The sequence below is a fragment of the Salarias fasciatus genome, chromosome 14 (assembly GCF_902148845.1).
Source record: "Salarias fasciatus chromosome 14, fSalaFa1.1, whole genome shotgun sequence".
NCBI classification, from domain to species: domain Eukaryota; kingdom Metazoa; phylum Chordata; class Actinopteri; order Blenniiformes; family Blenniidae; genus Salarias; species Salarias fasciatus.
The window spans coordinates 5,334,636-5,359,118 of NC_043758.1; the positions used below are offsets into that span (position 1 = coordinate 5,334,636).

The window sequence follows — 24,483 nt, forward strand, 5'->3', positions numbered from 1 at the left end:
CAGAAGAGCCCCTGAGGCTCTAACCGTGATTGGTCGAGGGGCGTTCGTCGCACGTTCTTGTGGGAGGGGCTTAACTTGCGTAAGGGCGTGATGTCAGAGAAAACAGGACAGGATTGGCTGTGCTGGGTTTCAAATCGTCATCTTAGATGGGTCAAATCGCCATCTTGCTTAGGTAACCCTAAGCAAGATGGCGGAGATGCGGAATCCTGCCTACAGCACCTTTAACAACACTTTTGCAATGGTTATAACTATTCAAAAGCCACACCGTTGTATTTTACATACTGGAAACTTATACCTTTTTTTTTTTGCAAAATCAAATTGTTATCCTGTTTGTTTATAAGTCTGTTTTATTTTGATTCTTAAGTACAATGATCAGATTTTTTTTCTTGTACCTTTTATGGATGAGAAAGGAGGATAGATTTTACTCCCCAGTGCAGTAAAAATGGGGAAGTGGTGAGGATACACAGATACACATCCTCCTGCCCCACGGCAAATCGCTCCCTGGGTGTGAAGGATACACAGACGCACAGAGAGAGCTTCAGGACGGAGGAGGAGATCAGGCAGAGGAGAGTCTGAGGGAGCCATTTCCCCCGTGAAGCCCTCTCATCCGCATTCATGTCTCAGCCACCGAGTAGCCACTCCAGTTGTGTGTTTGCTGTCCCATGAATTTCCCCCAAAAAAAAAAAACCTCCTCTCTTGCCAAAATGCTCTTGAATCGCAGCCCATTTCACAGTCCACTGCAACTGCTAATGGCTTTTTCATCCCGGAGAGCGGCACAACTCAATCAGCAAGAGGCTTTTGGACGTAGGAGGAAGGGTGCCGGAAAGCGTGTGCAGAGCGAAGGAAGATGTTTCCCCCCCCTTCCCTCGCGTAGCCGCACAAATACAGAGAGATGCTTTGTTTCAGGAATGTATTTCTCTGTTATTTGCAGTCCTTCGAGGCTGAAAGAGTGCGCCGAGCTTCCGTGAGTCTTTCGGAGACATGCGGTCTGCAAAGTCTGAGGCTATATCTGACATTTAATAAAGCAGAATATAGCTATGTTGCCACTGCTGATTACGGGGATGCTGCAGGAGACGGAGGAGAATCAGAGGGCTGCCGATGACAGAGAGGGAGAATGGAGGAACGGGGAGTAATAAAAGCAGGCCTCCTCGCAGACCCCTCCGCTGCTGACCCTGTGTGTCTGCCTGAGTTTATGGCCACTGTCTGAGGGGGGAAATAAGATTGTGCTTTATTGCTCAACAAGGCACTCCGGCAATAATAACCTCTCCTCCTCCTTCACCCATCCGTTCTGAGAGACATTAGCTCCCGTCCAGCCTCCATCTACTCCACGTGCAGCTCAAGGCCAGAATTAGTCAACGTAATCGGACTCCAGCGCCGCTGCGCGTCACGCCCGCCCGCAGCCACGATATATCAGAATTCCTCCCTTTCCTGTGTTCAACACCAGGCAAGCATCAGAAGAGAAGCCGTGTGAGGAGCTTACCTAAGCATTTGTAAGGCACCACGATGTGGGCGTGGCCTTTGCACACCTTCTTCTCCTTCTTGCACCAGTTCTCGATGCGGATTGGCTGGTTGGCCTCCACCACGTTTGTGATTTGAAACTCTGGATACATCTGCAGGGAGAGAGGAAATGTAGAGTGCATATTAAATAAGCAGAGTAGATATGAGCTGTGCGTGCGCGAGAGCGGCGGTGCGATAAGCGGAAGCATCAATCGGATCCTTTAATCCACGCGTTAGACTCTCTGGATGCCATCTGCTCCGCTGCCAAAGAGCGCACGGTTTACACTTTAGCCAAATGCCATCAAAATGTCATCAATAAATGCACCTGAGGCACTCGAAAAAGCCGCTGGGAGGCGAGCGGTCTCCCCGTTTCCCCCCCGATACAGACGCATAATGAACCTGGACAGTTCTCCCAGCAGCCTCCTGGGTTTGGAGATACAGTAGGAGGAATGAGTAAATGAGAATAACGATATCCATGTGGCAAAAGAAAAAAAAAACATGTCGCCAACCTAAAAAGCAGCGCAAAAGGATTACACAGTTGCTCTGCCCAGATATTGAAATGCCACCCATGATAATGTAAATAATAACTGTCTTTCAGGAGGAGCTGGAAAGCCTTTTAAAGGAGAGATCGCAGTCAAATGGAAGCTGACTTTTCCAGCCTCTGTCTTCAGTCTCCTCAGTGTAACGCTGCGACTATTCAGCCTGCAAAGCCTCCCACCTGAATGTCTTCAATAAATCCAAGATCACATCTGAACACTAGTGTGAGGAAGTTACAGGCTCAAGCAGCCAAAGATCGGCTCTATTCGCACATAATCAGAGGTATGAGTTCATTAGTTGAGACAGAATGTTTGTAACGTCTTACTTTGGACTTGCTCTTGTGAATCATGTACTTATTTCTACAAAACACAGAACTTGTGACTTTTCTGCTGTGTTCCAGTCATTCCTCTGGTTGTCGCTGCATGTTACATGCTGTTGTAACAGTGTTCTAACAGTGTTAAGTGCTTAATAAATAACGTTAGAGGAAAGCCTTCAATACACTATGTACCTACACTAAAAGCAGAAGTGCAGCCTATTATGAAATAGTATTTTTCTCCTCGCTAAGGTTGAAGACTCATGGAGAGAATGATGGTGGCATTTTGATCGACACTGCAGTCATGATTTTTCACTGATTTGTGTTTTCAGCTCCATTGCTGGTACAACTTTTCGAAGCGTAAATCATTTACCTTCAAAGTGAAACTCAGAATCAGGCATTTATTCACCTGCCTGAGTGCATTTCCTTGAGGCAAACTATACAGAAAACACCTGAGATAAAGCCCTTCCTGGAAATAAATATGCCATCACAGATCACAAAGCTGCTTGGCATTGACAAAGAAGATCTCTCATCGGTGCAACCCACAGATTCAGATATTCATCCAGCAAATGTGTAATTATAACAAATGTAGCTTTAAAGGGAAACAAACTGGCTTTCCGATGGTAGAACATTTATCAGTAACTAAAGAGATAATCTATCGAATATTTACGCAATAATGTCCGGTGGTGGTCCACTGATTATTGAGTTAATACGGTACGGTCTGTATTTTAAATGGAAAATATGTCACGTTAATCAAATCACTTCACGTTTGAATCGTGCAGCCTCACCACAGTTTTGATTTAAAAAAAAAAATCTATCTGCATCTTTCAGGCACAAACCTGGAGCCAGATTCAGGTTAGAGGTAACTTAATAACATGGCGCTGCAAAGTACAGTCCATTGATAGCTCAGTAATTCATATGTTAAGTGTTCAGTTAATTGCTTCTCAATATGGCCTTTCAAACATTTCATCAATATACATTTAGGAAAACTGCACATTTGCTTGTAATTTCCAGCAGACTGGAAGCCAACCCACCTTCAATGAGCTTTTAACATCACATTAAAAAGTGTATCACAAGATGAAAATCATGAAAAACACCAAACGCTCAAAACAGTTCCACAACTGTTCGCATTAAAGTGGGAGGTTATTTTGAACTTGCTACAATATACTGAATCAAACTGAAGCCGATATTCACTCTGAACAGACGCTTCCTCTGCAGAGCAGCAGAAAGTCACTTCATTATCTCAGCATGGACGCCAGCTCTAGCAGAGCTCTACTGCAGCCCGTGTATTTTCAACATTGCTGTGACTCAAACTGCATTGTGGGAAATGAAGAACTCATTGTTTTGTTCATCTTCAACTGAACTAGAAACCTTGCCACTGGAAGTCAGATTTACTGTATTTCCTTCATCTTTAAATACCAGAGCGCCATTTTGCATTGATCTTCTTCATTTACACAATTTGATTTTAACCAGTTTCCTATCTTAAATAACACTATAGCCAGGTGCAGGTGAACTGACAGCAGCAAAATAAAAGACAGTATACAATGTATACATTTAGTGATCAAAAAAATTAAATATCTTAAATTAATTCAAGACATTTAGTTCAACAGGGATTCAGGGGAACTTAATTCAACAAGCAAATGCAATACCACTCTCTACCACAAGATGGTGCATTCAGTCACTGGAGATTGTGATTAGTTGGCAGCAGGGATGAATTTAATCCTAAAACCTAGAACACATTACGGTTTAATGCCAACGACTCAACAACACAAAGTGCTAAAACTTGAAGTTGCCGAAGTGACTCAGTACTGCCACCCGGTCTAGAAAACTGGCATTGCCTCAGTTTTACATGCTTCAGATGACTTAGCAATGCTCATCATTTCAACACCACAGAGACTTGACTCGTTTTCATGCTAAAAGCTGAAGAATGAACCAGACTGCACGACCAGACCCAGCGCTACACATCCATTCCAGCTCGCTAATGTCCGGCTCGTTATAATAAATATCATGTTATTGAATAGAAAATCCATAGACAAATAGAGAAAAACACAATCAAAACCATCTATTCCCACATTACTGGCCTCGTGTCGTCCGGTTCACGGGGTAATTAAAGGATCTAAAGAGCAGAGCTCCCCCACCCCCCTCGTAATTTCATCGATTGTCCCTCCGTTGATAAACTCTGTCCTTTTCTAATTGTCTTTGGCATCTTAATTTCATCCCATTTGAAGACGTGTGTGTGTGTCACGCCGACTCACCTCCTGGCAGTACTGCAGCACGCCCTCTTTGGTTCCTATGCAGCTCTTGGTTCCGGACGGGTCGGGCTCCCAGCGGCCGGTCTGAATGTTGACGTGCATGTTGAGCTTTCCGCAGAACATGGCCACCTGAGGCCCGGCCACGGCGAAACCTGTGCCCGCATTGGCCGCTAAAGCCTGCAGAAGGACGAAGAGAGAGAGAGAGAGAGAGAAAGAGAGAGGAAGAGAGAGGGCAAGTGAAATCGGGGTTGATGCACTCAATCATGATAAAGTCCATAAAAGCTGAGGGGATATTCTGGCTGACAGACTTGAGAAAGTGTCGGGTCCACTTGCTCCCCTCATAAACACTGTTCTGCGCTGTGGAGTCAGACTACATAAAGCATATTCAGCTCGCGTCCTGAGATGGATAACGATAAGAGACATGATGGAGCAGCATCAGTGCTGCGTGTATCGGCTGCCGCTGTGACCCACTGCTGCAGTGCTGCCAGAGCAACGCTGCAGACATCAAGCGAAACTCAAAAGCTGAGTTGATACTAAACACAGTCCCTCAGATCTGTGCGCAATTTTTATTTCTTTTGTGTGCTTGGATGCTCCTGATTGACTGAGAGACAGAGACTGCACACCGGCAGCACAAGAAAGGAAGAAAAACTGCAGTTCGTCACGCCTCACAAATCAGGACATTCCAGGTCGAGGCCGGAGCTTTGCTCGTCTCAGCCTCCTGGGACCAAAGTCTTTCAACAAAGGGTAGATGATTTATTCTTTAAGGTAAATATTAAACAATTCTTCTCCTTGCAGCCCAGGTGGAAGATTCCTGCAGTCTTTCTTCTTGGTTTGAGACTTTGAGCACACAGGTGAAAAATGTTTCTGTTAAGTAAAAGCTTAAAAAAAAAAAAAACTGCTGTAGTGTTTATTCCAGGCCTGTAGAGGAGCTGTAACTCCACCAGAAATACACCAAAAATAGAAAAGAAGGTATTGCATGACACTCAAAACAGAAGAAGATGAAGAAACCTGCCTATTTCAGTTCAACACTACAAATATTCTTCCATCACTTCCTATCTTTGCTGACCGTCCATCCCTTTGTTTCCTCTCTGTTTTAATTTACCGCACTATGAAAGTCCAAACGCATGGGAGCAGTTTGGGGTTCACTGTCTTGCCCAAGGACACTAACATGAGGAATTGAACCAGCGCTGTGGAAGACAGCTCACTCTACTGCCTGAGCCACAGCAGCTGACTCCAGTCAACGCGGTGCACTAGAGACACACCGAACGTTACTGAATACGGAACAGAGACGGGTTTGAGACTGCTGCGTGATCGGCCTTCACACTGTTGGCTTTCAAACGGCGCGATCATCAGTCAACTCATCAGCTCCTCATTGAGACAATAAGTCACGGCCTACTAACACTCATCCGATGCTCCGGGCGTCACGACACGGGAATCTCGTATTAATCATTGAGCCGATGCGGCCCTGCATGCCAAACTGTCACAAACACACACTGGAGAGCTTCCAGTCGGGAAGCCAAACGGAACTGATCCCTTCCTGATTGTCATAATGTCATTGGGCAGAGTAAACAAGCTCCAGCGAGAGAGAGAGAGAGAGAGAGAGAGAGAGAGAGAGAGAGAGAGAGAGAGAGAGAGAGAGAGAGAGAGAGATTCAGCAGACAACTGTGGAATGTCGAGCTAATATCTGACCATTTTCAGGGTCTTCAGCCTTGAAGAGGCATGCACAGAGGTGCCCTCTGTCGCGCCGAGCCAAGGACGAAACGGCTGAAGAGGGAGGCTTGAGTGGCAGAGTGTTTCACAAAGCTCGCCGTCTAATTCTGTGCAGCCTTGCGAGCTGACAATGGCTGCAGAACTGAGTAGAGCGAGGACAAAACAAGTGCTGTGTAATCAGCGGCTGGCGGTAGTGTGTGATGAGCTGCAGAGCCAGCCAGGGCTGCGTGTGCACGCGCGCGCACGCACGCTGAAAACGGCCCCAGCCATGCTTACTGTGCATTCAGATGCACAAGCACATAATCATAAAACACACAAAAAAACGTGTTCACAAACAAGTCGAGGCTCCCTGGAGCCACAGATTCCACACAGCGAGCGCCTCTGCTGTCGGGGCTCAGAGTCTTTGTCCTGCTGCTCCTCTCCTGCATCTCTGCAGCACCACGGGCAGAAGGAGCGGCAACAAAACACATGCTGGCTGCAAACAGAGGAACCTGCGACAGGGCAGCTTTGAGATGCCGTTTTTGACTTTAAAATCAACGATACGACACTTCAGAAAATCAGAGAAATCTAGAGATATCTCCAAACTAATTGTTTATGTATTTAAATTTCCACTGATGAGAGTAGTCTTCGTTTTAATGCACCGTATCACTGAGCTGTGTCTATTTTTCTGTACGTTCTGCCAAATGCAAACTCTGATGACATTTGGTTCAATCTGAAACTAATGTTGTGAACAACAGACAGTGTGTTGAGAGTGTGAAAAGCAGAGGATCCAAACACACCTCCAGCAGCCGCCCAGCAGCCCCAGAATCACCCTCACTTCCATGTCTTAGTCCTGCTAATCCACTCCTCTATCTCTGCACCGCCACAAGCAGGAGGAAGAGCAATAAAACGCATGCTGACTGTCAGCTGCAGGGCGCTACGGCGGCTCCGAGATGCATTTCAACCTTGAAATATAGTTTTGAAGAAGCATAAATTATAATACTGGGAAATGCAACCTCAGCGAATCAGACGGCTCCAAATTCTAGTCAAGAAGGTTTCAAGCTAAAAAATGCAGATGTTTAAATAGACTATATTATTGTTTTGCTTTCCGGTGCATTCAAATTGTTCCATTTCTGATGTTTTGATTGCACTTCTGCAAATGGCAAGCGCTGATTACATGTCTGCGTGTAAAAAAGGAAGTGAGGAAGAATAGTCATTGTAAAGCGAGATATTGGTGGGATATTCCAAAGTGTGTACAAGACACAAAGGAATAATTCAGACAAACGGACGGAAGCGAACTTCCCCTTCATGTCAGCGTCTTCGTATTGCGGCTCCACTCCTACATCTCTGCACGACTGCAGGCAGGAAATTCAGGATCCTGATCTTGAACAGCTCAGAGGCATAAAGTTTGAAATACAACTCCTTTAAGACGCTGTTTAAACTTTAGAAAACAGTTTTGAGGATGCACCAAGTTCATAATGCAGGGTTATGCAACCTCAGCAAGTTCAAAACAAAGCTCAGCTCCAAAATCTGCTGAAGATGGCTTCATGAAGAAGCTGAACTTTGCTTTCTGGATAATTTTTTTTTTTTTTTTTTAACTCTGTGATTACATGCACGCCATTCAATTGGATTTCATGAATGTCAAAAAACTGTGCCGTGATTCTTCTGCCTCTTACTTTAAAACAACTTAAAAGATTAATATCTTATAAGGTTTTTAATATTTGTGTGTTTCTTGATGTCATGTGTAGTCAGAGGGCCTCATAACCACCTTAATGAGTCGGGATCGCCTCCTCTGGGTTTTTTTTTTAGCCACAGCTAATGACAACAATCCATCTTCCCTGCATTGTGACTGAACCTGCGTCACCAAGCCGAAGCTGCTGGACCAAAGAAGTCACGACGATGCCACATATCAAAGACTGGAAACTGATGGAATCAACTCAAAAATCACTGCAAAATGCACTTTGATTGAATTCGTGATTTCTTGGAGAATAATTATCAACGGCAGATTTGTCAGGAGGGGAAAAACCAAAGGTTTGATGTAGGAAGAGTAAGCCATCGTCATTTTTACTCACAAAAAAATAACCCCAAAAAGGATCAATTGTAAGTTACAATCCAGCAATGTCTGAGAGAGAAAGCTACTGATTTAGAATAAATAAAGAGTTAATTAATTCCAGAGCCGTAATTTAACGCGTTTGGTTTTACAACATTATAATTGCAATCGCCCCAAAATAGTTTCACTGAGCTTCGTGTTGTTTCGCCATTTTTAGCAACGATCTCAAAGGGCCACAGAGAAGGCAGAAGCTGTCCGAGGCGATAATGAATCAAAGCAGGAGGGAAGACAACACGCCGAGACAGATCGACCGCTCCTGACCGAAAAATAAAACAGAAACAAGCATCGCTGCCGCTTCCGAACCGCTCCCTCCCTCGTCTCTTCCTCTCAGGGCGTCTGGAGGAGACAGCCCGGAGGCAGCTGATGCTGCAGTCGCACGTCTCTTTAGTGGTGAAGGCGAGAGCTGCTCCGGGTCGGACTCGCTCAACGCCGAGTGCCAGGAGGGCATCGGACAGCACGAGGAGAGACGTGGAGAGGCAGAGGGCCGGAGGGCCGGAGGGCCGGGAGGGGGGGGGGGGTGAAGAAAAGGCCTCATCACTGTCACCTGAGCCGGGGAGGCGACTGGCCTCGGGCTGGATGGAGAGGCGGACGCCGCTGCACGGGTCGCCGCCGTCTTTCTTCTCAAGACGACGGCTTTCGGTCTGGTCTGGAAAGTGAGCGATTTTTTTTTTTTTTTTTTTTTTACTGTGCTCGTGACTCAGCTGCAGACAGCTGCCGCTGTGAAATTTATTTCAAGACCATTCGAGCGCACAAACTTCAGTGTCATTGTCCCGATTTTTTTATATCACCCAGGATCAATTTGTTCTGTCGGCCTGCGAGAGCCTGGCAGAACGGATTCAGAAGAAGAAAAATGAGAAATAATAGAGGCAACTCTTCAAGGCAGAGGAAGGCTGCACATGAATACAAACTACAACCAGTGGGGCTTTGTGGGTATTTCTGTGAGAATGCAATGCAGGTTATTTCATTCTCAGGCACCATTGATGGGAAAACACTGCTTTCAATCTGAGCGCTGGACTTCACACTAGTTTGCACAAACCATCCCTTGAAGGGTCAATATGATCTGTTTCAGTAGGACAATCGAGATAATGATGATGGCAACGACTAACAAGAGTCCTCAAGGGTCATTTCACTGCTCGCGCTCATTGAGCTTGGTACGCCCGAGGCCTTTCAGGGATCAGTAATGCCTCCTTTATCAGACTTATATGGCTGAAATGATTGCTTCTGCAAAGCACACAGCCAGGTGAAGATACCTTCACACTCAATCATCGGCTGCCCTTCAAGCTTAACATTCAGGAAAGTCAAATCTCACATATTATTGATTCAATCTTGACATTTGGTGGCGAATTCTATAATTTCAGCATGTGTGTACATTTGAGAACAGAGATATTTCAGTTTTTCTTTTTACAGGTATTCAAATTTTGTTTTCCCAGTTTTGTTTGAGCTTTTTATTTTAATTACAGGTAAGTGGGTCACCCACCTATGGTACAGTATCTGACCACACCCATCACTCATTTACCTATTTATCTGTCTTCATACGTATTTACCCATCCATCCACCCAGCATGTATTTATCTGAATGTCATCATAATGATTTTAATGTTGTTCATAACCTAATATCGACTCTGAATTGTGACACATGGGAAAACACGCCGCCACACCTCAGCAGTGCCAGTCATCAAGCCTCCTCATCTCCCACTCCTGACTCACCTCATCGTCAGATTTTATTTCACGTGCGAGTGTGAACACCTGCTGATATGCGAAGGCTCAGCGAGGGGGAGACAAAAGAAGGAGAGAGGGCGTGGAAGTCAGGAGGAGAGGGGAGAGGCCGGGATAAAGAGGAGAGCTCAGGGAAATTACAGTAAACACATGAAAGGCAGCAGGAAGTGTGTGCCGACTGGCTGATGTCCCACTTTAAAATATTATTCTCAAACCAATAAAGCAGTGAAGGCAGGCGAGACGGGCCTGCCGCCGCAGACGCCCGTCACAGGCTGTGTGGGACGAGGATCGTTTCAGCATGTTTTCTTTTTTTTTTTTTTTTTTACTGCAAACACACCAGTATGCTTCTGCTGCTGCTTTCCCAGTCTGTCTCCAGCACACAAACATGTTTTATTGGCCTGCTCTGAGCGACACACCAGGTTTCCCACCAAAACAAGCTCAGACACGACCGTACTTGTTGTGAAAGAACACGCGAATCATCGGACGTGCGCAGTAACACTCCTCTTTTATTCCCGTAACAGCTAAATGTTCATCAAGAGGTTTGTTTTTTTTTTGTTTTAGGATCAACACACACACCCCCTTCGAGGTAAACCTGGTTCATTCTCAGTGGAAAACATTTCTGATGTTGTGCTTTGCAACATTAAAGAGTGTTTTACTGTCAACGTCAATCATTAAATAAGCATTCTGTATGAATTTGACTTAAAAACCTTATATCAGCACATCCATCTCAAAGTAGTCATAAAAGACAGATGTGAGAATAAAGTCTTCTTTGTTGAAAGATCAATTTGTTTTAACTTCCTTTCCTGCCTGCAGGTGATTGACAGCGCAAGAATGGAAATGGATGCATTTTGCATGAAAATGCTGAACTTATGTGCGATGAAATATCAACAAATCCAAACCGTTTCTGATGAAACCGACCTCAACCTCAGCTTCACCTGCGATACATTATTCAGCTCAGGCACGACTGAACTTTACGGAGTTTTTCCTTCTTTTTTTTTATCCCAGAGATGAAGCCTGATACCTGCAATAATTCTGATTATATGCAGACTCCAGCAGGAATAAGTGAAAGAGAAAGCACTAGTGCAAACTCGCAAAAAGAAAGTTGTATTCCTTAATGAGGTTTGAGAAAAGTCCTCCTGGACCAGTCTGGGTCACTTATCACATGACCTACCACACAGCATCTGGGCCAGGTCCAAAGACGTTAATCCAATCTCTGTGTGCGAGTGTGAGTGTGTGTGTGTGTGTGTGTGTGTGTGTGTGTGTGTGGTCTCGGGTTGAGCACTCCCAGGGCAGCGTGATCAGCAGTGTGTGAGCTCAGGACACACACTGAGAGAATATGGGGAAGGGGAAATGACTACATGGAGCGTAATGTTCAAACAGCGCGGGCTGAGCCTCGGCGATGATCCTCCAACACAAACAGGGAGACGGTAACTTTGAAGCAGCCAAAACAAACCCAATGCAAAGAAAAAAAAAAAAAACCCTTTGTGAACAGACAGTCTCATAACAGTGGGGTTTTGCGCCGCCGTGCCTGGATGGGATTTCTGACAAACATTTAGCGGCGGACTGCCCGTGTTGCATATAAAAACAGCCCCACTTGCAACCGGCTCCAGTGTCAACTGCTCTATAAACTTTGCAGGCTTCTCCCGAGCGGTGGCAACCGGGCTAATTTTGGCAGAGCTACGGTGAAGCCGTGGTCGCAGTCTAAACCTTTTAAAAGCAGCTCCAGACTGAGGCGCCGGCCGCGACTCGCAGGTTCCCAGCATGCTTAGTGTCCATGTGACTCTGTGGAGAAATGCCTGGCTGTATTAATCCACCTAATCCTTCCCTGTGGTGACTTAATGCTTAAACAAGACATGCAGTGGTGAGAAATACACACACACACACACACACACTGTAGGGACATATACATAACTTACACAGAGATAAAATTAATATTGATTTCAATCATCTGAGGGGGGAAGTCTCACTTTGATATTACACTGCTAATTTAAGAGGGAAGGGATTACAGTCTTAATTTTTCTATATTAGCTCCTCTTAATGACTCCTATATACCATTTTTACTATAGCATGCGCTTGTCTATTGTGTCTGTTGCTTTTGTAACTAAATTTCCCCTAAGATTAGTAGCAACATATAATGCAAATCTCCTTCAAACAATAAAATAACACAACATGCACGGCGGTTTGAGTCATTCATCAATAAATACTTTACAGGCACTCAGTTCTTGTTGTCTCGATGCGTCTAAACACACTCTGCTGCATTGAAAGGGGTGAAAATGGTTTATTTTTTTTTACTGTTTACTGAAATAACCATTGAGAAAGCAATTTCACTTAAGCTGCCCCGGATGCTGATAGAACAGAAATGTTATTTTCTAAACACTTCATTGCATTTGGTCTAATGAAGAAATAAACCAGCAGAGATGTGTGGCTGCCAACTTTCACTCAGGAAAAGGAGTGGAATCAAGTTTTGCTTATTTGGATTCTGACCCTAATTTGAGAAAAACACAAACTGACCACGCTGGTCAATACAGCTGTTTAATGGCAGGTGCTGCATTTTTACATGAGTATTTCTTTGTTTAATGCTGTTCGTGGCACAGCTTTCCATCTTCCCCGTCATCTTTAAAGGGTTTAAAGGGTTAAAACAGCAAATGTGCCACAAGTAGATGGAACTTCAGACTGCTCAGCAGTGTCCTTGGAAACTAAAAACCGACAAAAATAGCCTGAACACGAGAAAAACTCGCCGTCTTTGCTGCAAACTCTCGTTGAGCGAATCGTCGGTTTTCCGTTTGCCAGCTTCACGTCACTATGTTAGGTCATTTTTAAGTCTGTGCATGCTTAATGTGAAACGACACCGAGTCACACCGACGTGATTAGCTCGAGTTCTGAGGTCCGTGGGAAGACCGGGACCTGAACTGCTGAACCCCGTCACAACAAAAACAGCTCCACAGCGCCCGATAACAGACGAGGAGGGGGGGAAAATCCAGCAGCAATGACATTTTCCTACCGACCAAATACCTCCACCGCGCCACGCGCACAAAAGGCCAGACGGTAAAAACGGAGTAACAAAGGGAAAAAGGTGTCGCATTGTCGGAGTCAGAATGGAAAGGGCAAACGGCCTCACTGCAATGCAAATGAGTTCCTGTGTCGGGGAGAAACGGCCTTTTGTCTTCACAGTCTCAACTGTCCTGAGACTCCACTGGAATTGCCCTGTGAGTCACTGCCCCGGTCCTGCAGACAGAAAATGCTCCCACAGTTTGGGGGCAGTTCCATTTAGTGCCACTCTTGTCCCCAAACGGCAGCCTCCGAAGCTGTGAAATTTACAGTTTCACATAAACTCTGTGTGGGATCTCCCCCCCCCCCCACTAAAGAGAGAAGCGTCATTTACTGCCCACTTCTTCTTTGGAAGTCAGTCATTTGTTTGAAACCGGAAAATAACAAGAACCAAGAACTGTTTGGGGAACACTTAATCAAAGAAAAACCCTTCAGAGCCTGAAAGTAAAACAAAGCTCAGCTAGATCCAAGTTAAAAAAGATTCTAAATGTTTGAAATTTTCCAATTTTTTTTAGGTATTGCATTGTCTGATGGATCTGAAAAACTATCTATTTGTTGACTTATTTTACCGTCTATTTGCGTTATTAACAGTTTAAAATTAATCACTAATCACCCCATCCTTGTAATACCACAATGTACCACCAGATGGTGTATTACATGAGAACGTAGCCATGTCTTATCAGTCGTGGTGTAAGTTTTACTTTTTACCAATCAGTGTCCATGTAAACGGCACTCTGGTTTATTATTCAGTGCCAGTAACAAATCCATCCTCAGTGCTGTCGGGATCTGGGTGCCTGTCACAAATGGCCAACGTTGCAGAGCAAGGCATTATGGGACTGATCCACTGACTGTACCGGATAATAATCTTGGTGCAGGTTCACCCACACATCAATCTGATCAAGTTGAATAAACGCGACAATCTGACTTCTCAATCTAAAAGAATCGATTCAGAATGACAAAAAAAGGTCTGCTGGTGACTCACTACTGCCACCTGGTGACCAAAGGTCACATTTCTTGAATTATTTATAGAGTACATTGATCTCATTATACTCTTTAATGCTACGTTCTCGTTGTAATTCTTGTCCTTGCAAAGCAGTGATCTATACTACCTTTCTTAAAAGGAACAAAACAAATGAATTTGATTGATTTGTTGCATGTGTACACAGCTGCAGGAGTAATTCCCACATTTGTTCCAGAAGAGCGTCTCGTCTTGTGACTTTGTGTTTACAGTCCCTGTGCCTGTCGTCCCGTGTTCGTCAGACGCCGAGGTGACAGCGAGACGCTCCGCAGAGGGCTGAGCATAATGTTTCTGTTCACCAGCGGTCACCTCCACATGGCTCATTAACCTCCAGTCATTCACAGCCACACTGGACAGGAGAGAAAAACCCCTTCCTGCGACGACCAACCGCCATGGAGGGAGAAGGAAAAAAGAAAAAAAACACAAAACAAAAAAAAAAAAAAACACCATGGCCAAACAGCCAAACACAGCAGAGGACAAAGACGAGGCCGAGGCACGCCAGCCCCGGTTCAGACTGTAAAAGCCTGCTGGTAATCTGCTCGGCTCAACCTGAGCTTGATTGAACTTGCCCTTGTTAATGAGACCGCTCCGAAGTGTGAAGCACAGGAAATACCACTGACGTGGCTCAGGCTTATATTTCTTTTCATGCCACGAGTCAAGAGAGTGATTCAGAAGGGCCGGGCTGATTGATTTAGGAGAGTTCGAAGTGATGGAGGTGAGGGGCGAAACTCAATAAGGACAATTCTACCTGTTTGACTCCCGACGCGAGTACTTCACTATAGATTACAGTGTCCTCTTTCAAAAGGCTTAGTTTGGAACTTCAACATATTTTTGGTCGATTTTTCTGGCATCCATCCTGGAGACTGTAAGAGTGAGCCGAGTTTTTCTCATTGCTACAGCTGATCAAAAGACGACTTTCTCTGTTACAAACGAAGATAAAGAAGGAATGTTGTTCACTCCCTTAAAATGCCTTTTATGTGGATATCTTAATCTGTTTTTAACTGTGAGACCTGTGCAAGTTATCCATTATACATAAGGTGTAAGATTTTCTTTGAAAGTATAGATCCTCTTCTAAAGAAAATTAAAGAAAGTATATGTTCTCTTTTCTTTAAGAGTACATATTCTCACTGAAATGATTAAAAAAATGTTGGAATGTTTCATGAAAGTTATTGTAGGATCAATTTGGCATATTTATTTCTAATTTCACAAGTGTTGTTTTGCAGTTTTTATGTCAAAAACAATAATATTTGATGGTAAGAGTAAAACTAATAATAGAAAAAACAAAAATCAGGTGATCAGATCACAGTGTTCTTTCTCTTAAAAGAGCTACATTTTTTGATATAAAACGCATTTATTTTGAATTTGAAATACATGAATACACAATGACTGAGAACTGACTGCAGTTCAGTCTTTTGCAATACCCATACTGCCCGTCTTCATGTCACAATATTGACAATTTTTTTGGCACTATTTTGTTATTTAACTATTAAAACTACGCTACTGCGGTTCACCATTAAAAAAACGTCCTCATTAAAATCTTGTAGACTTCTACAGCGTTGCCTTTTGAAGCAGGAAAAAGCTTAATGACAGAGTGAACAAATATTAAATAAAGTTCCTGTGGGGTTGTTATTTCACTGCAGCTTGTTTTGGAGGTAATTATTTCCCGCTGTTAATATTCGACGCGTTCCATCTTGAAGTAAACTTGATTGAGCCGTAACTCGATCGCACCGAGCGCTGGCTCGCTCGCCGAGGGGAGATGAACGCGTTTTGTAATTAAGCAATGGCGGCGGCGACAGAAGCCGGCGGCGGCGATTGGGCTGCGATGCGAGGGTCTGCCTGTGTGTCGCGGGGAGATAACATGGCCTCTCTCCAGCTTACAGCAACGGACATGAATGACGACTTGTTCAAATGGCCGTCGCCATGGAGACCATCTACAAAGCATCCCAGCTATTCACACACAGAGTGAACACTGAGGCTGCGGAAGAAAGGAAGGAAGAGGGGGGAAAGAAAGAGAGAAAGAGAAGGGGGGTGAAGAAGAGATACACAGATCGAAGAAGCAGAGCGGTGAACGTGTGGAGATGGATGACCGTCGTGGTGGAGGAGAAAAACTGGGAAATAAAAGGGCGGTTCGAGGAAAGGGGTGGAAAATAACGGGAGGGAAGGGGAAGAGGGGTCATATTTGTAAGTGACCAGCATGGGAGACCGTGTGGCGGAAAGGACGCCACTCACAATAACAGCTGCTGCTGCCCTGTTCGCCACATTCAGCAACACTGCGTCCTTGTGCGCAAACACAAAGTGACCCTCAGCTGCACTGCTTCCCCTGCACATGCTCTTCCTCCGACACATGCACATACTCAAGAGGACTGGATGTTTGTTTATCTCAGGGACGAGGTTTTGTGATTGTAATATTTTTACAGTTAAAAGACGCACATTACTTGAGTGACTTTACAACTTTACAGTAAAGCACGCTGCTAATTTATATGACCAATCGTTAATCAATCTAAACTTGATAGTTGGTGTAATATATATTTTTAAATAAAAGATATCTTGTGATACTGCAGCTCATATTTTGGGATAAGTTATCATATCAGTTACCTTAATGGTTCTGAGTAGTCTAACTCTAGCTGCTCTAGTCTAGCTATTGAAGGATGGTCAACAAGTACTTCTCATGAAAAAAAAACCAACAACAAAGCTGGGAAACTATCACACGATGACCGTGCACACGATAAGGATGGATGAGTCAAAAAAACACCTTCAACCTTCAAGCAGCTTCACCTGAAGAACTCCACCAGTGTTTTCAAGTGGAGTTCCTCAGGGTCTGATGCTTGGTCCTGTGAAGTTTCTGTTTTTCTGCTGATGTATCTTTCGATATCCATCTTTCGGTCTGCGGAACCTTTTCCTCTGATCCCAGTTATTTGTGAAGCATCAAGATCGTCACATTTCAACATCAATTCAAACTTACTGTTTGATCACAGTTTTTTCCATGCATTTGGATTAAGTCTGACTGACATTTAAGAATCTAAAGGCTTTAAAGGGCGGCACAAGATAAATATAGCTGTCTATGAAGAAACGCAAAGAGCCGTGGGAAGATGTTAAAGAATACCTTCACATGTGATGGTGTAAAAACACTCAAAACAAGCAGATGAAGGAGAGTCAAACTGTTCCATGACATTCATAATTCATCAGGTAGTTTTCAATTATTTATCAGTTGGGGCTGATTTTATGGTGATTAATGATTGTTTACCGTCATATAATTACATTTTGTATTTCAAGGATTAAAAAAAGCTTTATTCCAGTTCTGTTTGTTATAAATGTACTGTGCCCCACATAGAGTGCCAACTTACTTTTCAAATGTTTGTACTGGAACGAGGCACGAAATGGAATAAATATAACCCATATACTGTACCTAAGGCTCAATTTCCTTTAATTATATGCATGCGGGAACACTGAGATGTGTAAATCCCCTGGTAAAGCAAAGAGTCTAAAAACAGTGTGAGCACAGCGGAGCCTCCCCCACATAGCAGACATACAGTACACACAAAGCGACATCTGTGCTCACTGCACTCCTGAACAAAAACAACGGTGCCCATCGCCATGGCAGTGTGCATCAGTGAATTCAGCAATGTCACTCTCATGACTGTCCACACCGCAAGAAGCGCCACACACGGAATGAAGTATTTGCCAGACAGTAAGTCACAGCTCGAGTTAAGAGGAATCCCGATGAGGACGGATGAAAACCCACCAGAGGCGACGTTTACGGGACATCAGAGTCCACGTACGCTCCGGGCTCTGGTTCAACAGGTGGAAAGAGGTCGTCCACTAATCACAATCCCCAGATCCTCCGGCCGGCGTGTTCAAGTGTTGCTGGGCAAAAGAAACTTAACGAGAGCCCTCGACCGCCTTGCTTTGCTTCACACTGAAGATTAATGTGCTACATAAATGTAGGATGTCTTCACTAGTTTATATTCACAAAAACAGCCTTAAAGCTTCGGGAAGTCGGTTCACAGGGTGGTGGATTCTCTTGGATTTCAGAACAAAGGATTTCTGGGAAATCAGGTTTGGAACACATGTCAATTCAAAGATTCTGTTTACAACTGACATGAAACAGAAACCTAAACTCTGACTTCTCCCACACAATGTATCATCATCCTCACAAGGTTTATTATTAACTTGACGTTACGCAACATGGAGTTTGCCCATGCAATTAGCAGTGAATTTCAGCGGAAAATGTCAATCGGCCAATTGGTAGGCTATGTTGCTATGTTCCATTCTGTGAAGAGAATAGATGCAGTTTAGAAGACCCTGAGGGAAATTCTTGCTTTCCGTAGAGTTTCAGAGATCTCAGTCTGACTTCCACATCGAATCAGTATGGGTCACAGTCAGTTTCCAAGATTTACTCACTATTGTGGTCCCGTCGGAGCTTCCTGATACATATTGTAATTGCGGATTTCATTTGCCAGCAAAGTGCTGTGAAGGAGCACGGCCCTGTTAGCGGGCTTTCACAGTCACTTCACATTCTCTGTCGAAGCCGGAAGATACGTCTCTTCAGGATGAACCTCGTGTCAGCCTCTCACCGCTCAATCATATCCCGTCTTTATATCTTCCTCCTCTGCTTTCTGCACTCACACAAAAAGGCATCTTTGACATCTCCTCCGCTCGCCCGCTCCTCTTTCCCTTACCTTTCTCTCTCATCGGGTTGTCATACCGTCACCAGAATATCACTGGGGAGCGCTCAGGCTCACAACTGCTCGTCTCACGGTTACATCTTTTTTCTTGTGGCCATCTCATAATTATTCAATTAGCTATGTTAGGTGGCTGTTGAAATAACAGACAACTAAAGCTTCCATGTAAGAAAAAGGCGTGCTACATTTTGTTTCCCAAATGCTGACAATGATGTAGTTGGCATGCCGGGCCAGAAGGTGGCGATGTTGGCTGTTTTTGTAATGAAACTACACAAAACGCTAACAATGGAGAGTGCAGATATTTGAATGGAACGTTACAGAGGTGAATCTCAACTACAAAACTATAACATGCACCTGCCACCCAGAAGCTGCCATGTTTGTTATTGTCCATTTAAAGTTAGCATTTTCACTCGTTTTGGTGTTCGTGTAAAAGGGGCCGACCTAAGTAGGTTTTTTTTCTCCCTGTCTTTTCACTGGGGAGAAGGTTCGTCTGGGCTATTTATAAGCGGCCTCAGCTCCAGTTGGTGGGCCGGTGGGGTCTTGCTTTGAAGGCTTCTCTGGCCAATGGAGCCAATTCAACGAGAGAGGAGTAAACACTTGAAAAAAACAGGACAGTGCTGTTTTATTATCAAATGATACCATCCTAATTAGCACCACATTTCATCTTTAGAGGTTTCATAATTGAGCGCTCACAGGGGGATTTATAAAGCAAAATAGATCTTAAGGTGGTACACGACTTTCTGTCAGAGGAACTGATTAAAAAAAACTTAATAACCTGCTCGTGCAATATGTAATTTATTCTCAGAGTCAAATTAGAGACTTTAAAGCAGTTCTGATGTGCAACGGTTTGTGGTCACACTGAGCTCGATCAGCAGGAAATCTGATGCTGCTGAGGGAAGTGTGAAGAGGACTCACGTTACATTAAATTTTATTATCGTCCCTATTAAATTCACAATCTAATTCAAGGTAAACCTGCTAACGGTCGAAATGGCCCTTGGCACTTGTTCCTGAAATATTACATCTCTCCTTGTGCTTCTGCAACAAAGTGTACATTTATTACACAGTCATCTGCATAAGTGGAGCCACATTTGTTACATACAGCAGACACTGAGGGGATTCATACGAGCAAAAACTGAAAGAGCTCAGAATCTGCAGCTCTATTAGAGCTGGACGATATGCCACAAATTTAGCATTACCGTGATTTTCGACATTAAAGTTTAATCATGTTTGCATGCATTCACGCTCTGCATGCATATTCCACGTCATTATTTCAACATTACACCAATAATACTCTTACGAAATACTTAAGAGAGTATTTATCAGCTCATGTCAGATTGTCATTGCGATCTTGAACACTGCTGCATTTTGAACCAATATCCTGCAGCCCTGGTAGCCATGTATTCATGCAGTCCTCCATCTACCTGCTGGGATTCAGAAACAAAGCATATTTACTTTACAGTCAGAGTTTGTCGTATGACTCAAAGTTTGAGCTCGTTGAAAAACACGAGTTGAATTTTCTTGGCCACTGACTTTTAATACAAAGAAAGAAATTGTCTCCCGAGTTCTTGTTTTGTTCACCCTGTGGATGCAAAATTAAATTTGCTGAAGGGAGTGGGGTAGGCGACTTTAAAGACATTTAAAGCGATACTTCAACATTTTGGCAAATTGGCCCATCTAGGGCAATTCGGTAGTCATTTAGAACAGCATACTTACTTTTTTTGTGAGGGCGAGCTGTTGTTTATTCAGCGGTGAGTCTGAGGAGAGCTTCACGGCGGACATAATGGAAGTGGACGGTACAGTAGCTTCCCTCGTCAAACTCATCAATCCAACACAATCCAACAACCCCAAAACACACTTTGGTGGACACGTTATAATCCCCACATTCACTACGCTGTGAAATATTAATGCAAAATTACGAGATTGAGCGTTTTTTTGCGAAGATTGCTATGACGGAACTACTTACTAAACATGGCGTCTGGGCGTAGTGATCTCAAAAGAAAAAGTAGTTCCCAATATTTGCTTCAATGTCGTAATGCTACAATATTATTTGTTGGTGTTCCACAGCGTAGTGAATGTGCGGATTATAACGTGTCCACCAAAGTGTGTTTTGGGGTTGTTGGATTGTGTATTTGATGAGTTTGACGAGGGAAGCAACTGTACCGTCCACTTCCATTATGTCCGCCGTGAAGCTCTCCTCAGACGCACCGCTGAATAAACAACAGCTCGCCCTCACAAAAAAAGTAAGTATGCTGTTCTAAATGACTACCGAATTGCCATAGATGGGCCAATTTGCCAAAATGTTGAAGTATCGCTTTAAGTGATATCATGAGCGACTGAGCAAAACACAAAATACGCATTATTGTCAGTAGATGCATAAGACCAAAGGGCAGCCTGTTGTGGATACAAAAAGAGCTATCACGAGGTTTTAGCTGCTGAGCCACACTGACACCACAGAACAAAGGTCATCACCTGTTAATATTTCAAACTTTGCTCCTTTTGTCTAAGATATACTTCTGTGGTCTCACTGTCTCTTGCTCAGATCTTATCACAGCAGAAGTTCAGACAGCGATGCGGAGCTGCTCTTCAGACACACGCTTGTGAAATATGCTCTCAGCGCCTGGCGGCTGACATCGGGCCGCCCGCTGTGCCCCGTGTTTTATTATTCTTTCAATCTGCAAGCAGAAGTCGCCACTGAGGCAAGCAGGAGGGAACTGAAGAGCCACTTCCTCTGCAGCGCCCACTTGATACAGATCTCAGGTAACATGCATCACCCCCCCACTGGAATACATTTCCCCTCCGCAGCCCTGGAGGGTCTTCCACAGCCGTCACGGCACTGCGTGTCGTGTTCCCTGCTACCAATGGGACAGATTCAGAGTCTGCAGGTTTCTCACTGGCTGAGGGGCAGCAGCCAGAGAGCACAAAGTCTGAAGAGGGGAGGGAAGGCAAGAGAGCAAATTTGTCTCCATTTAATGATATCTATTTGCAGTATGTGCTGCCAAATTTTGGAGGAGACGTCAAGCGTTAGCAAGAGACCGACCGAAACTTCCTCGTTAGTTCAATCACTGTCAAGAGATGCAGAAGAATTCAGCAACGGAGACGGGCTGCGGGGTAAAGGAAGGGCAGAACAGTGCCACTGTTAGGCAGAGAAACATCTATATAAGAGAAGTTTTGAAAGCGTGGGAGGAGGAGCAGACCCTCCAGTTTGAATCATACTGCCCCTCCAAACTCTCACAGGCTTGCACTCAGATCAATGTTTTGCTTTAATGCTAAACTCCCTGATGTTTTTCACATTATAAAATATTACTCACTACATTTACAAGCGTTTAAATTGAAATATTTTGTAAGGGAATCATCGACAGTAATCCAACTTCATGGAAAATCCTGATTGGAATGTTATAATTTCTCATGTTCGCTGCCAGACATATTAGGCTATTCAACCAATTTCTGCTTTATTCATGTACAAAACAGCGTGTCTGCCATGGATAAGGATAAGTATACAGAGCCAGTGAACAACCTTTGCTTTGGTGCCAATAAAACTCTCATCAATTTGACCTCATTTACCCAGAGACGCTGTAATCCAGCTCATCGCATCAACTCACCAAACATTCTACCACTTAACTTTATTGAAGGTAAAATCTTCATGAAGGTAACGGAATTCAACAAGTCTAAGCTGACTGATGTACGAGTATTTTCCTTTTTAATTGTCGAGCAAATCCAATTAAAGAATGTTGTTAAATCCACAGAGAAAGCCCAACTAAAGTCACATATAGTGGACAGGACTGCAAATGTGATAAATTCAGGCTTAAAAATGTGTGTAAGCAAAAAAAATCATGATCGGAAAAAGTCTCTCGGTGATCCTCCGATCTCTAGTACCTGTAGTCACACTAATTAATAATCACGAAAAGTCGATCTGTTTTTATTTTGTCTTGTCAACGCAGTAACAAGCTGTGACAGTATCTCTTGAAAGCTGAATGAATACGGCACAGGACTCTAAATTGTTGCCTATTTCTTTATGACTGAAGGGTTTATTAGATTGCTAATTGAATTTGAAGCGTTTATCTTCACGTCTCATGCATATCCGACGAAACAAGCTGAAACTTGTGAGTGTGAGAATGTGCTGCTCTGTGCAGGGAGGATGTTGTTCGTATTAAAGTCAGTCAACAGAGAAATAAGTGATAAGCGCGCGCTTGCAGTGACAAAGAGATAATTACACCCAGGACTTTATCCACAGCTTGTTATTTGCAGAGCTGTGCAGGTGTGTGACTGCATAAATAATGCAACAGAAGTTGGGAGTAATTCGTCCACAAAGCTGATAATTGCTTCTTATTTTTGCATTAATGACTTAAAAAAAAAACTGCGAACGGGAGTTCATTCGCAGGTGTTTTTGCATTGACTTCACGGACGCATGGCGTATCCGTGATGACTTTGAGCATGCATGTCTCTCCTGCAGAGCTGCTGTCAGTACAATCCTCCATTCTTCCTGTTCTGCCCACTAAAAGCTCACAGCGTGAGCAATCGCTTCCATCCTCCATCTCTCTCCTTTCATCTCATTCACTTTGAGCACTCTGGGCTACTCTCTGTGAACCCATCTCCTCTTTCCTCGGCCATCTCTTGTGCATTTACCTCTCCACCTGCTTCTCTCTCGTGGCCTTTCTTACTGTCTCTCTCTCTCTCTCTCTGGCTGAGCCATGTGAGCCAGCGACCCTCTCAGCCCTCTCTATCCGGGCTTACGGGCCACGTGGCCTGGAGCGGATTACATTCTTGACATCACTATGCCAGATGTTTATGACGAAAATAGACAGAACAATTTGCTTCACCTCTCAGACAAACAATGCATTTAGCCTTGACCGGAGACCCGGGTTTGCGCTTCAGCTCCATCGTGTTGTTTTGGCTCAAACAAAGAAAAACACCTTCCCAATAATCTCCTGTGTCTCTTGTTCCTGTGTTGAATCTGAATAAGAGCAGACTAAATTGACCATCTTCCCCTCATTGGCACCATTTCCCCCCTCCTGTGCTCCCCCCACTGTCCCCTATGCTCCAATCTTGCTGCAGTTTCTGGTCCCAGTCGCCTCCTGTGAGCCAGTGTGGAGATCAATATGGCCAATGGAGCGCCCACTGTAACATACACATTAGCATGATTAAATTGGCCATTGCCTGCCCATTTATTAAAAGCCCCTATGTGCTGGAGGGGAGGTCCATGCAGCCAGCTGAGTGGGAGAAGGAGAGGGTGTGTGTGTGTGTGGTGTGTGTGTGTTTGTTGTCTGACATCACCCTGACTGAGGCTATTGAGCGCTGCAGAGGCATTTCTGACATGGGCTCGACTTTCCGCGGCGGTTTTGAGGTGACGTGATGGAGCGAGGGAGCGCCGGGAGGCCACATGTGGGCGGGGTGAAAAAAAGCTGGTGGTGGGCTCGGCTCTGGCAGAGGCTACACCGGGAGATTTAGAGCTTAGGCGATTGTTGAACGGGGCTCAGTTTGTTTTGAACTATGCGCCTGTGTTTTGCACTGGCCACTTTATGTGGACGCAGACTCTTTCCCCCACTTTGTACTGCACTCTCAGCAGTTTGAAAGAGGAGGATTAGACACAGGAGCGTGCCCCCTCTCTCTCTCTCTCTCTCGCTC

General features: G+C 44.3%; 1 protein-coding gene across 7 annotated transcripts in view; it reads right to left on the minus strand.

The window, feature by feature from the left end:
- The window catches only part of aplp2 (amyloid beta (A4) precursor-like protein 2), a 66,563-nt gene that overhangs the window by 31,753 nt on the left and 10,327 nt on the right, over nucleotides 1-24,483 (minus strand). For all 7 annotated transcript variants that reach the window (XM_030107874.1, XM_030107873.1, XM_030107872.1 and 4 more), the window contains exons 2-3: nucleotides 4,603-4,776; nucleotides 1,481-1,610 (exon numbers count right to left, since the gene is read on the minus strand). In XM_030107874.1, the coding sequence (XP_029963734.1) occupies nucleotides 1,481-1,610; nucleotides 4,603-4,776 (304 nt within the window). The remainder of the gene's footprint in view (nucleotides 1-1,480; nucleotides 1,611-4,602; nucleotides 4,777-24,483) is intronic.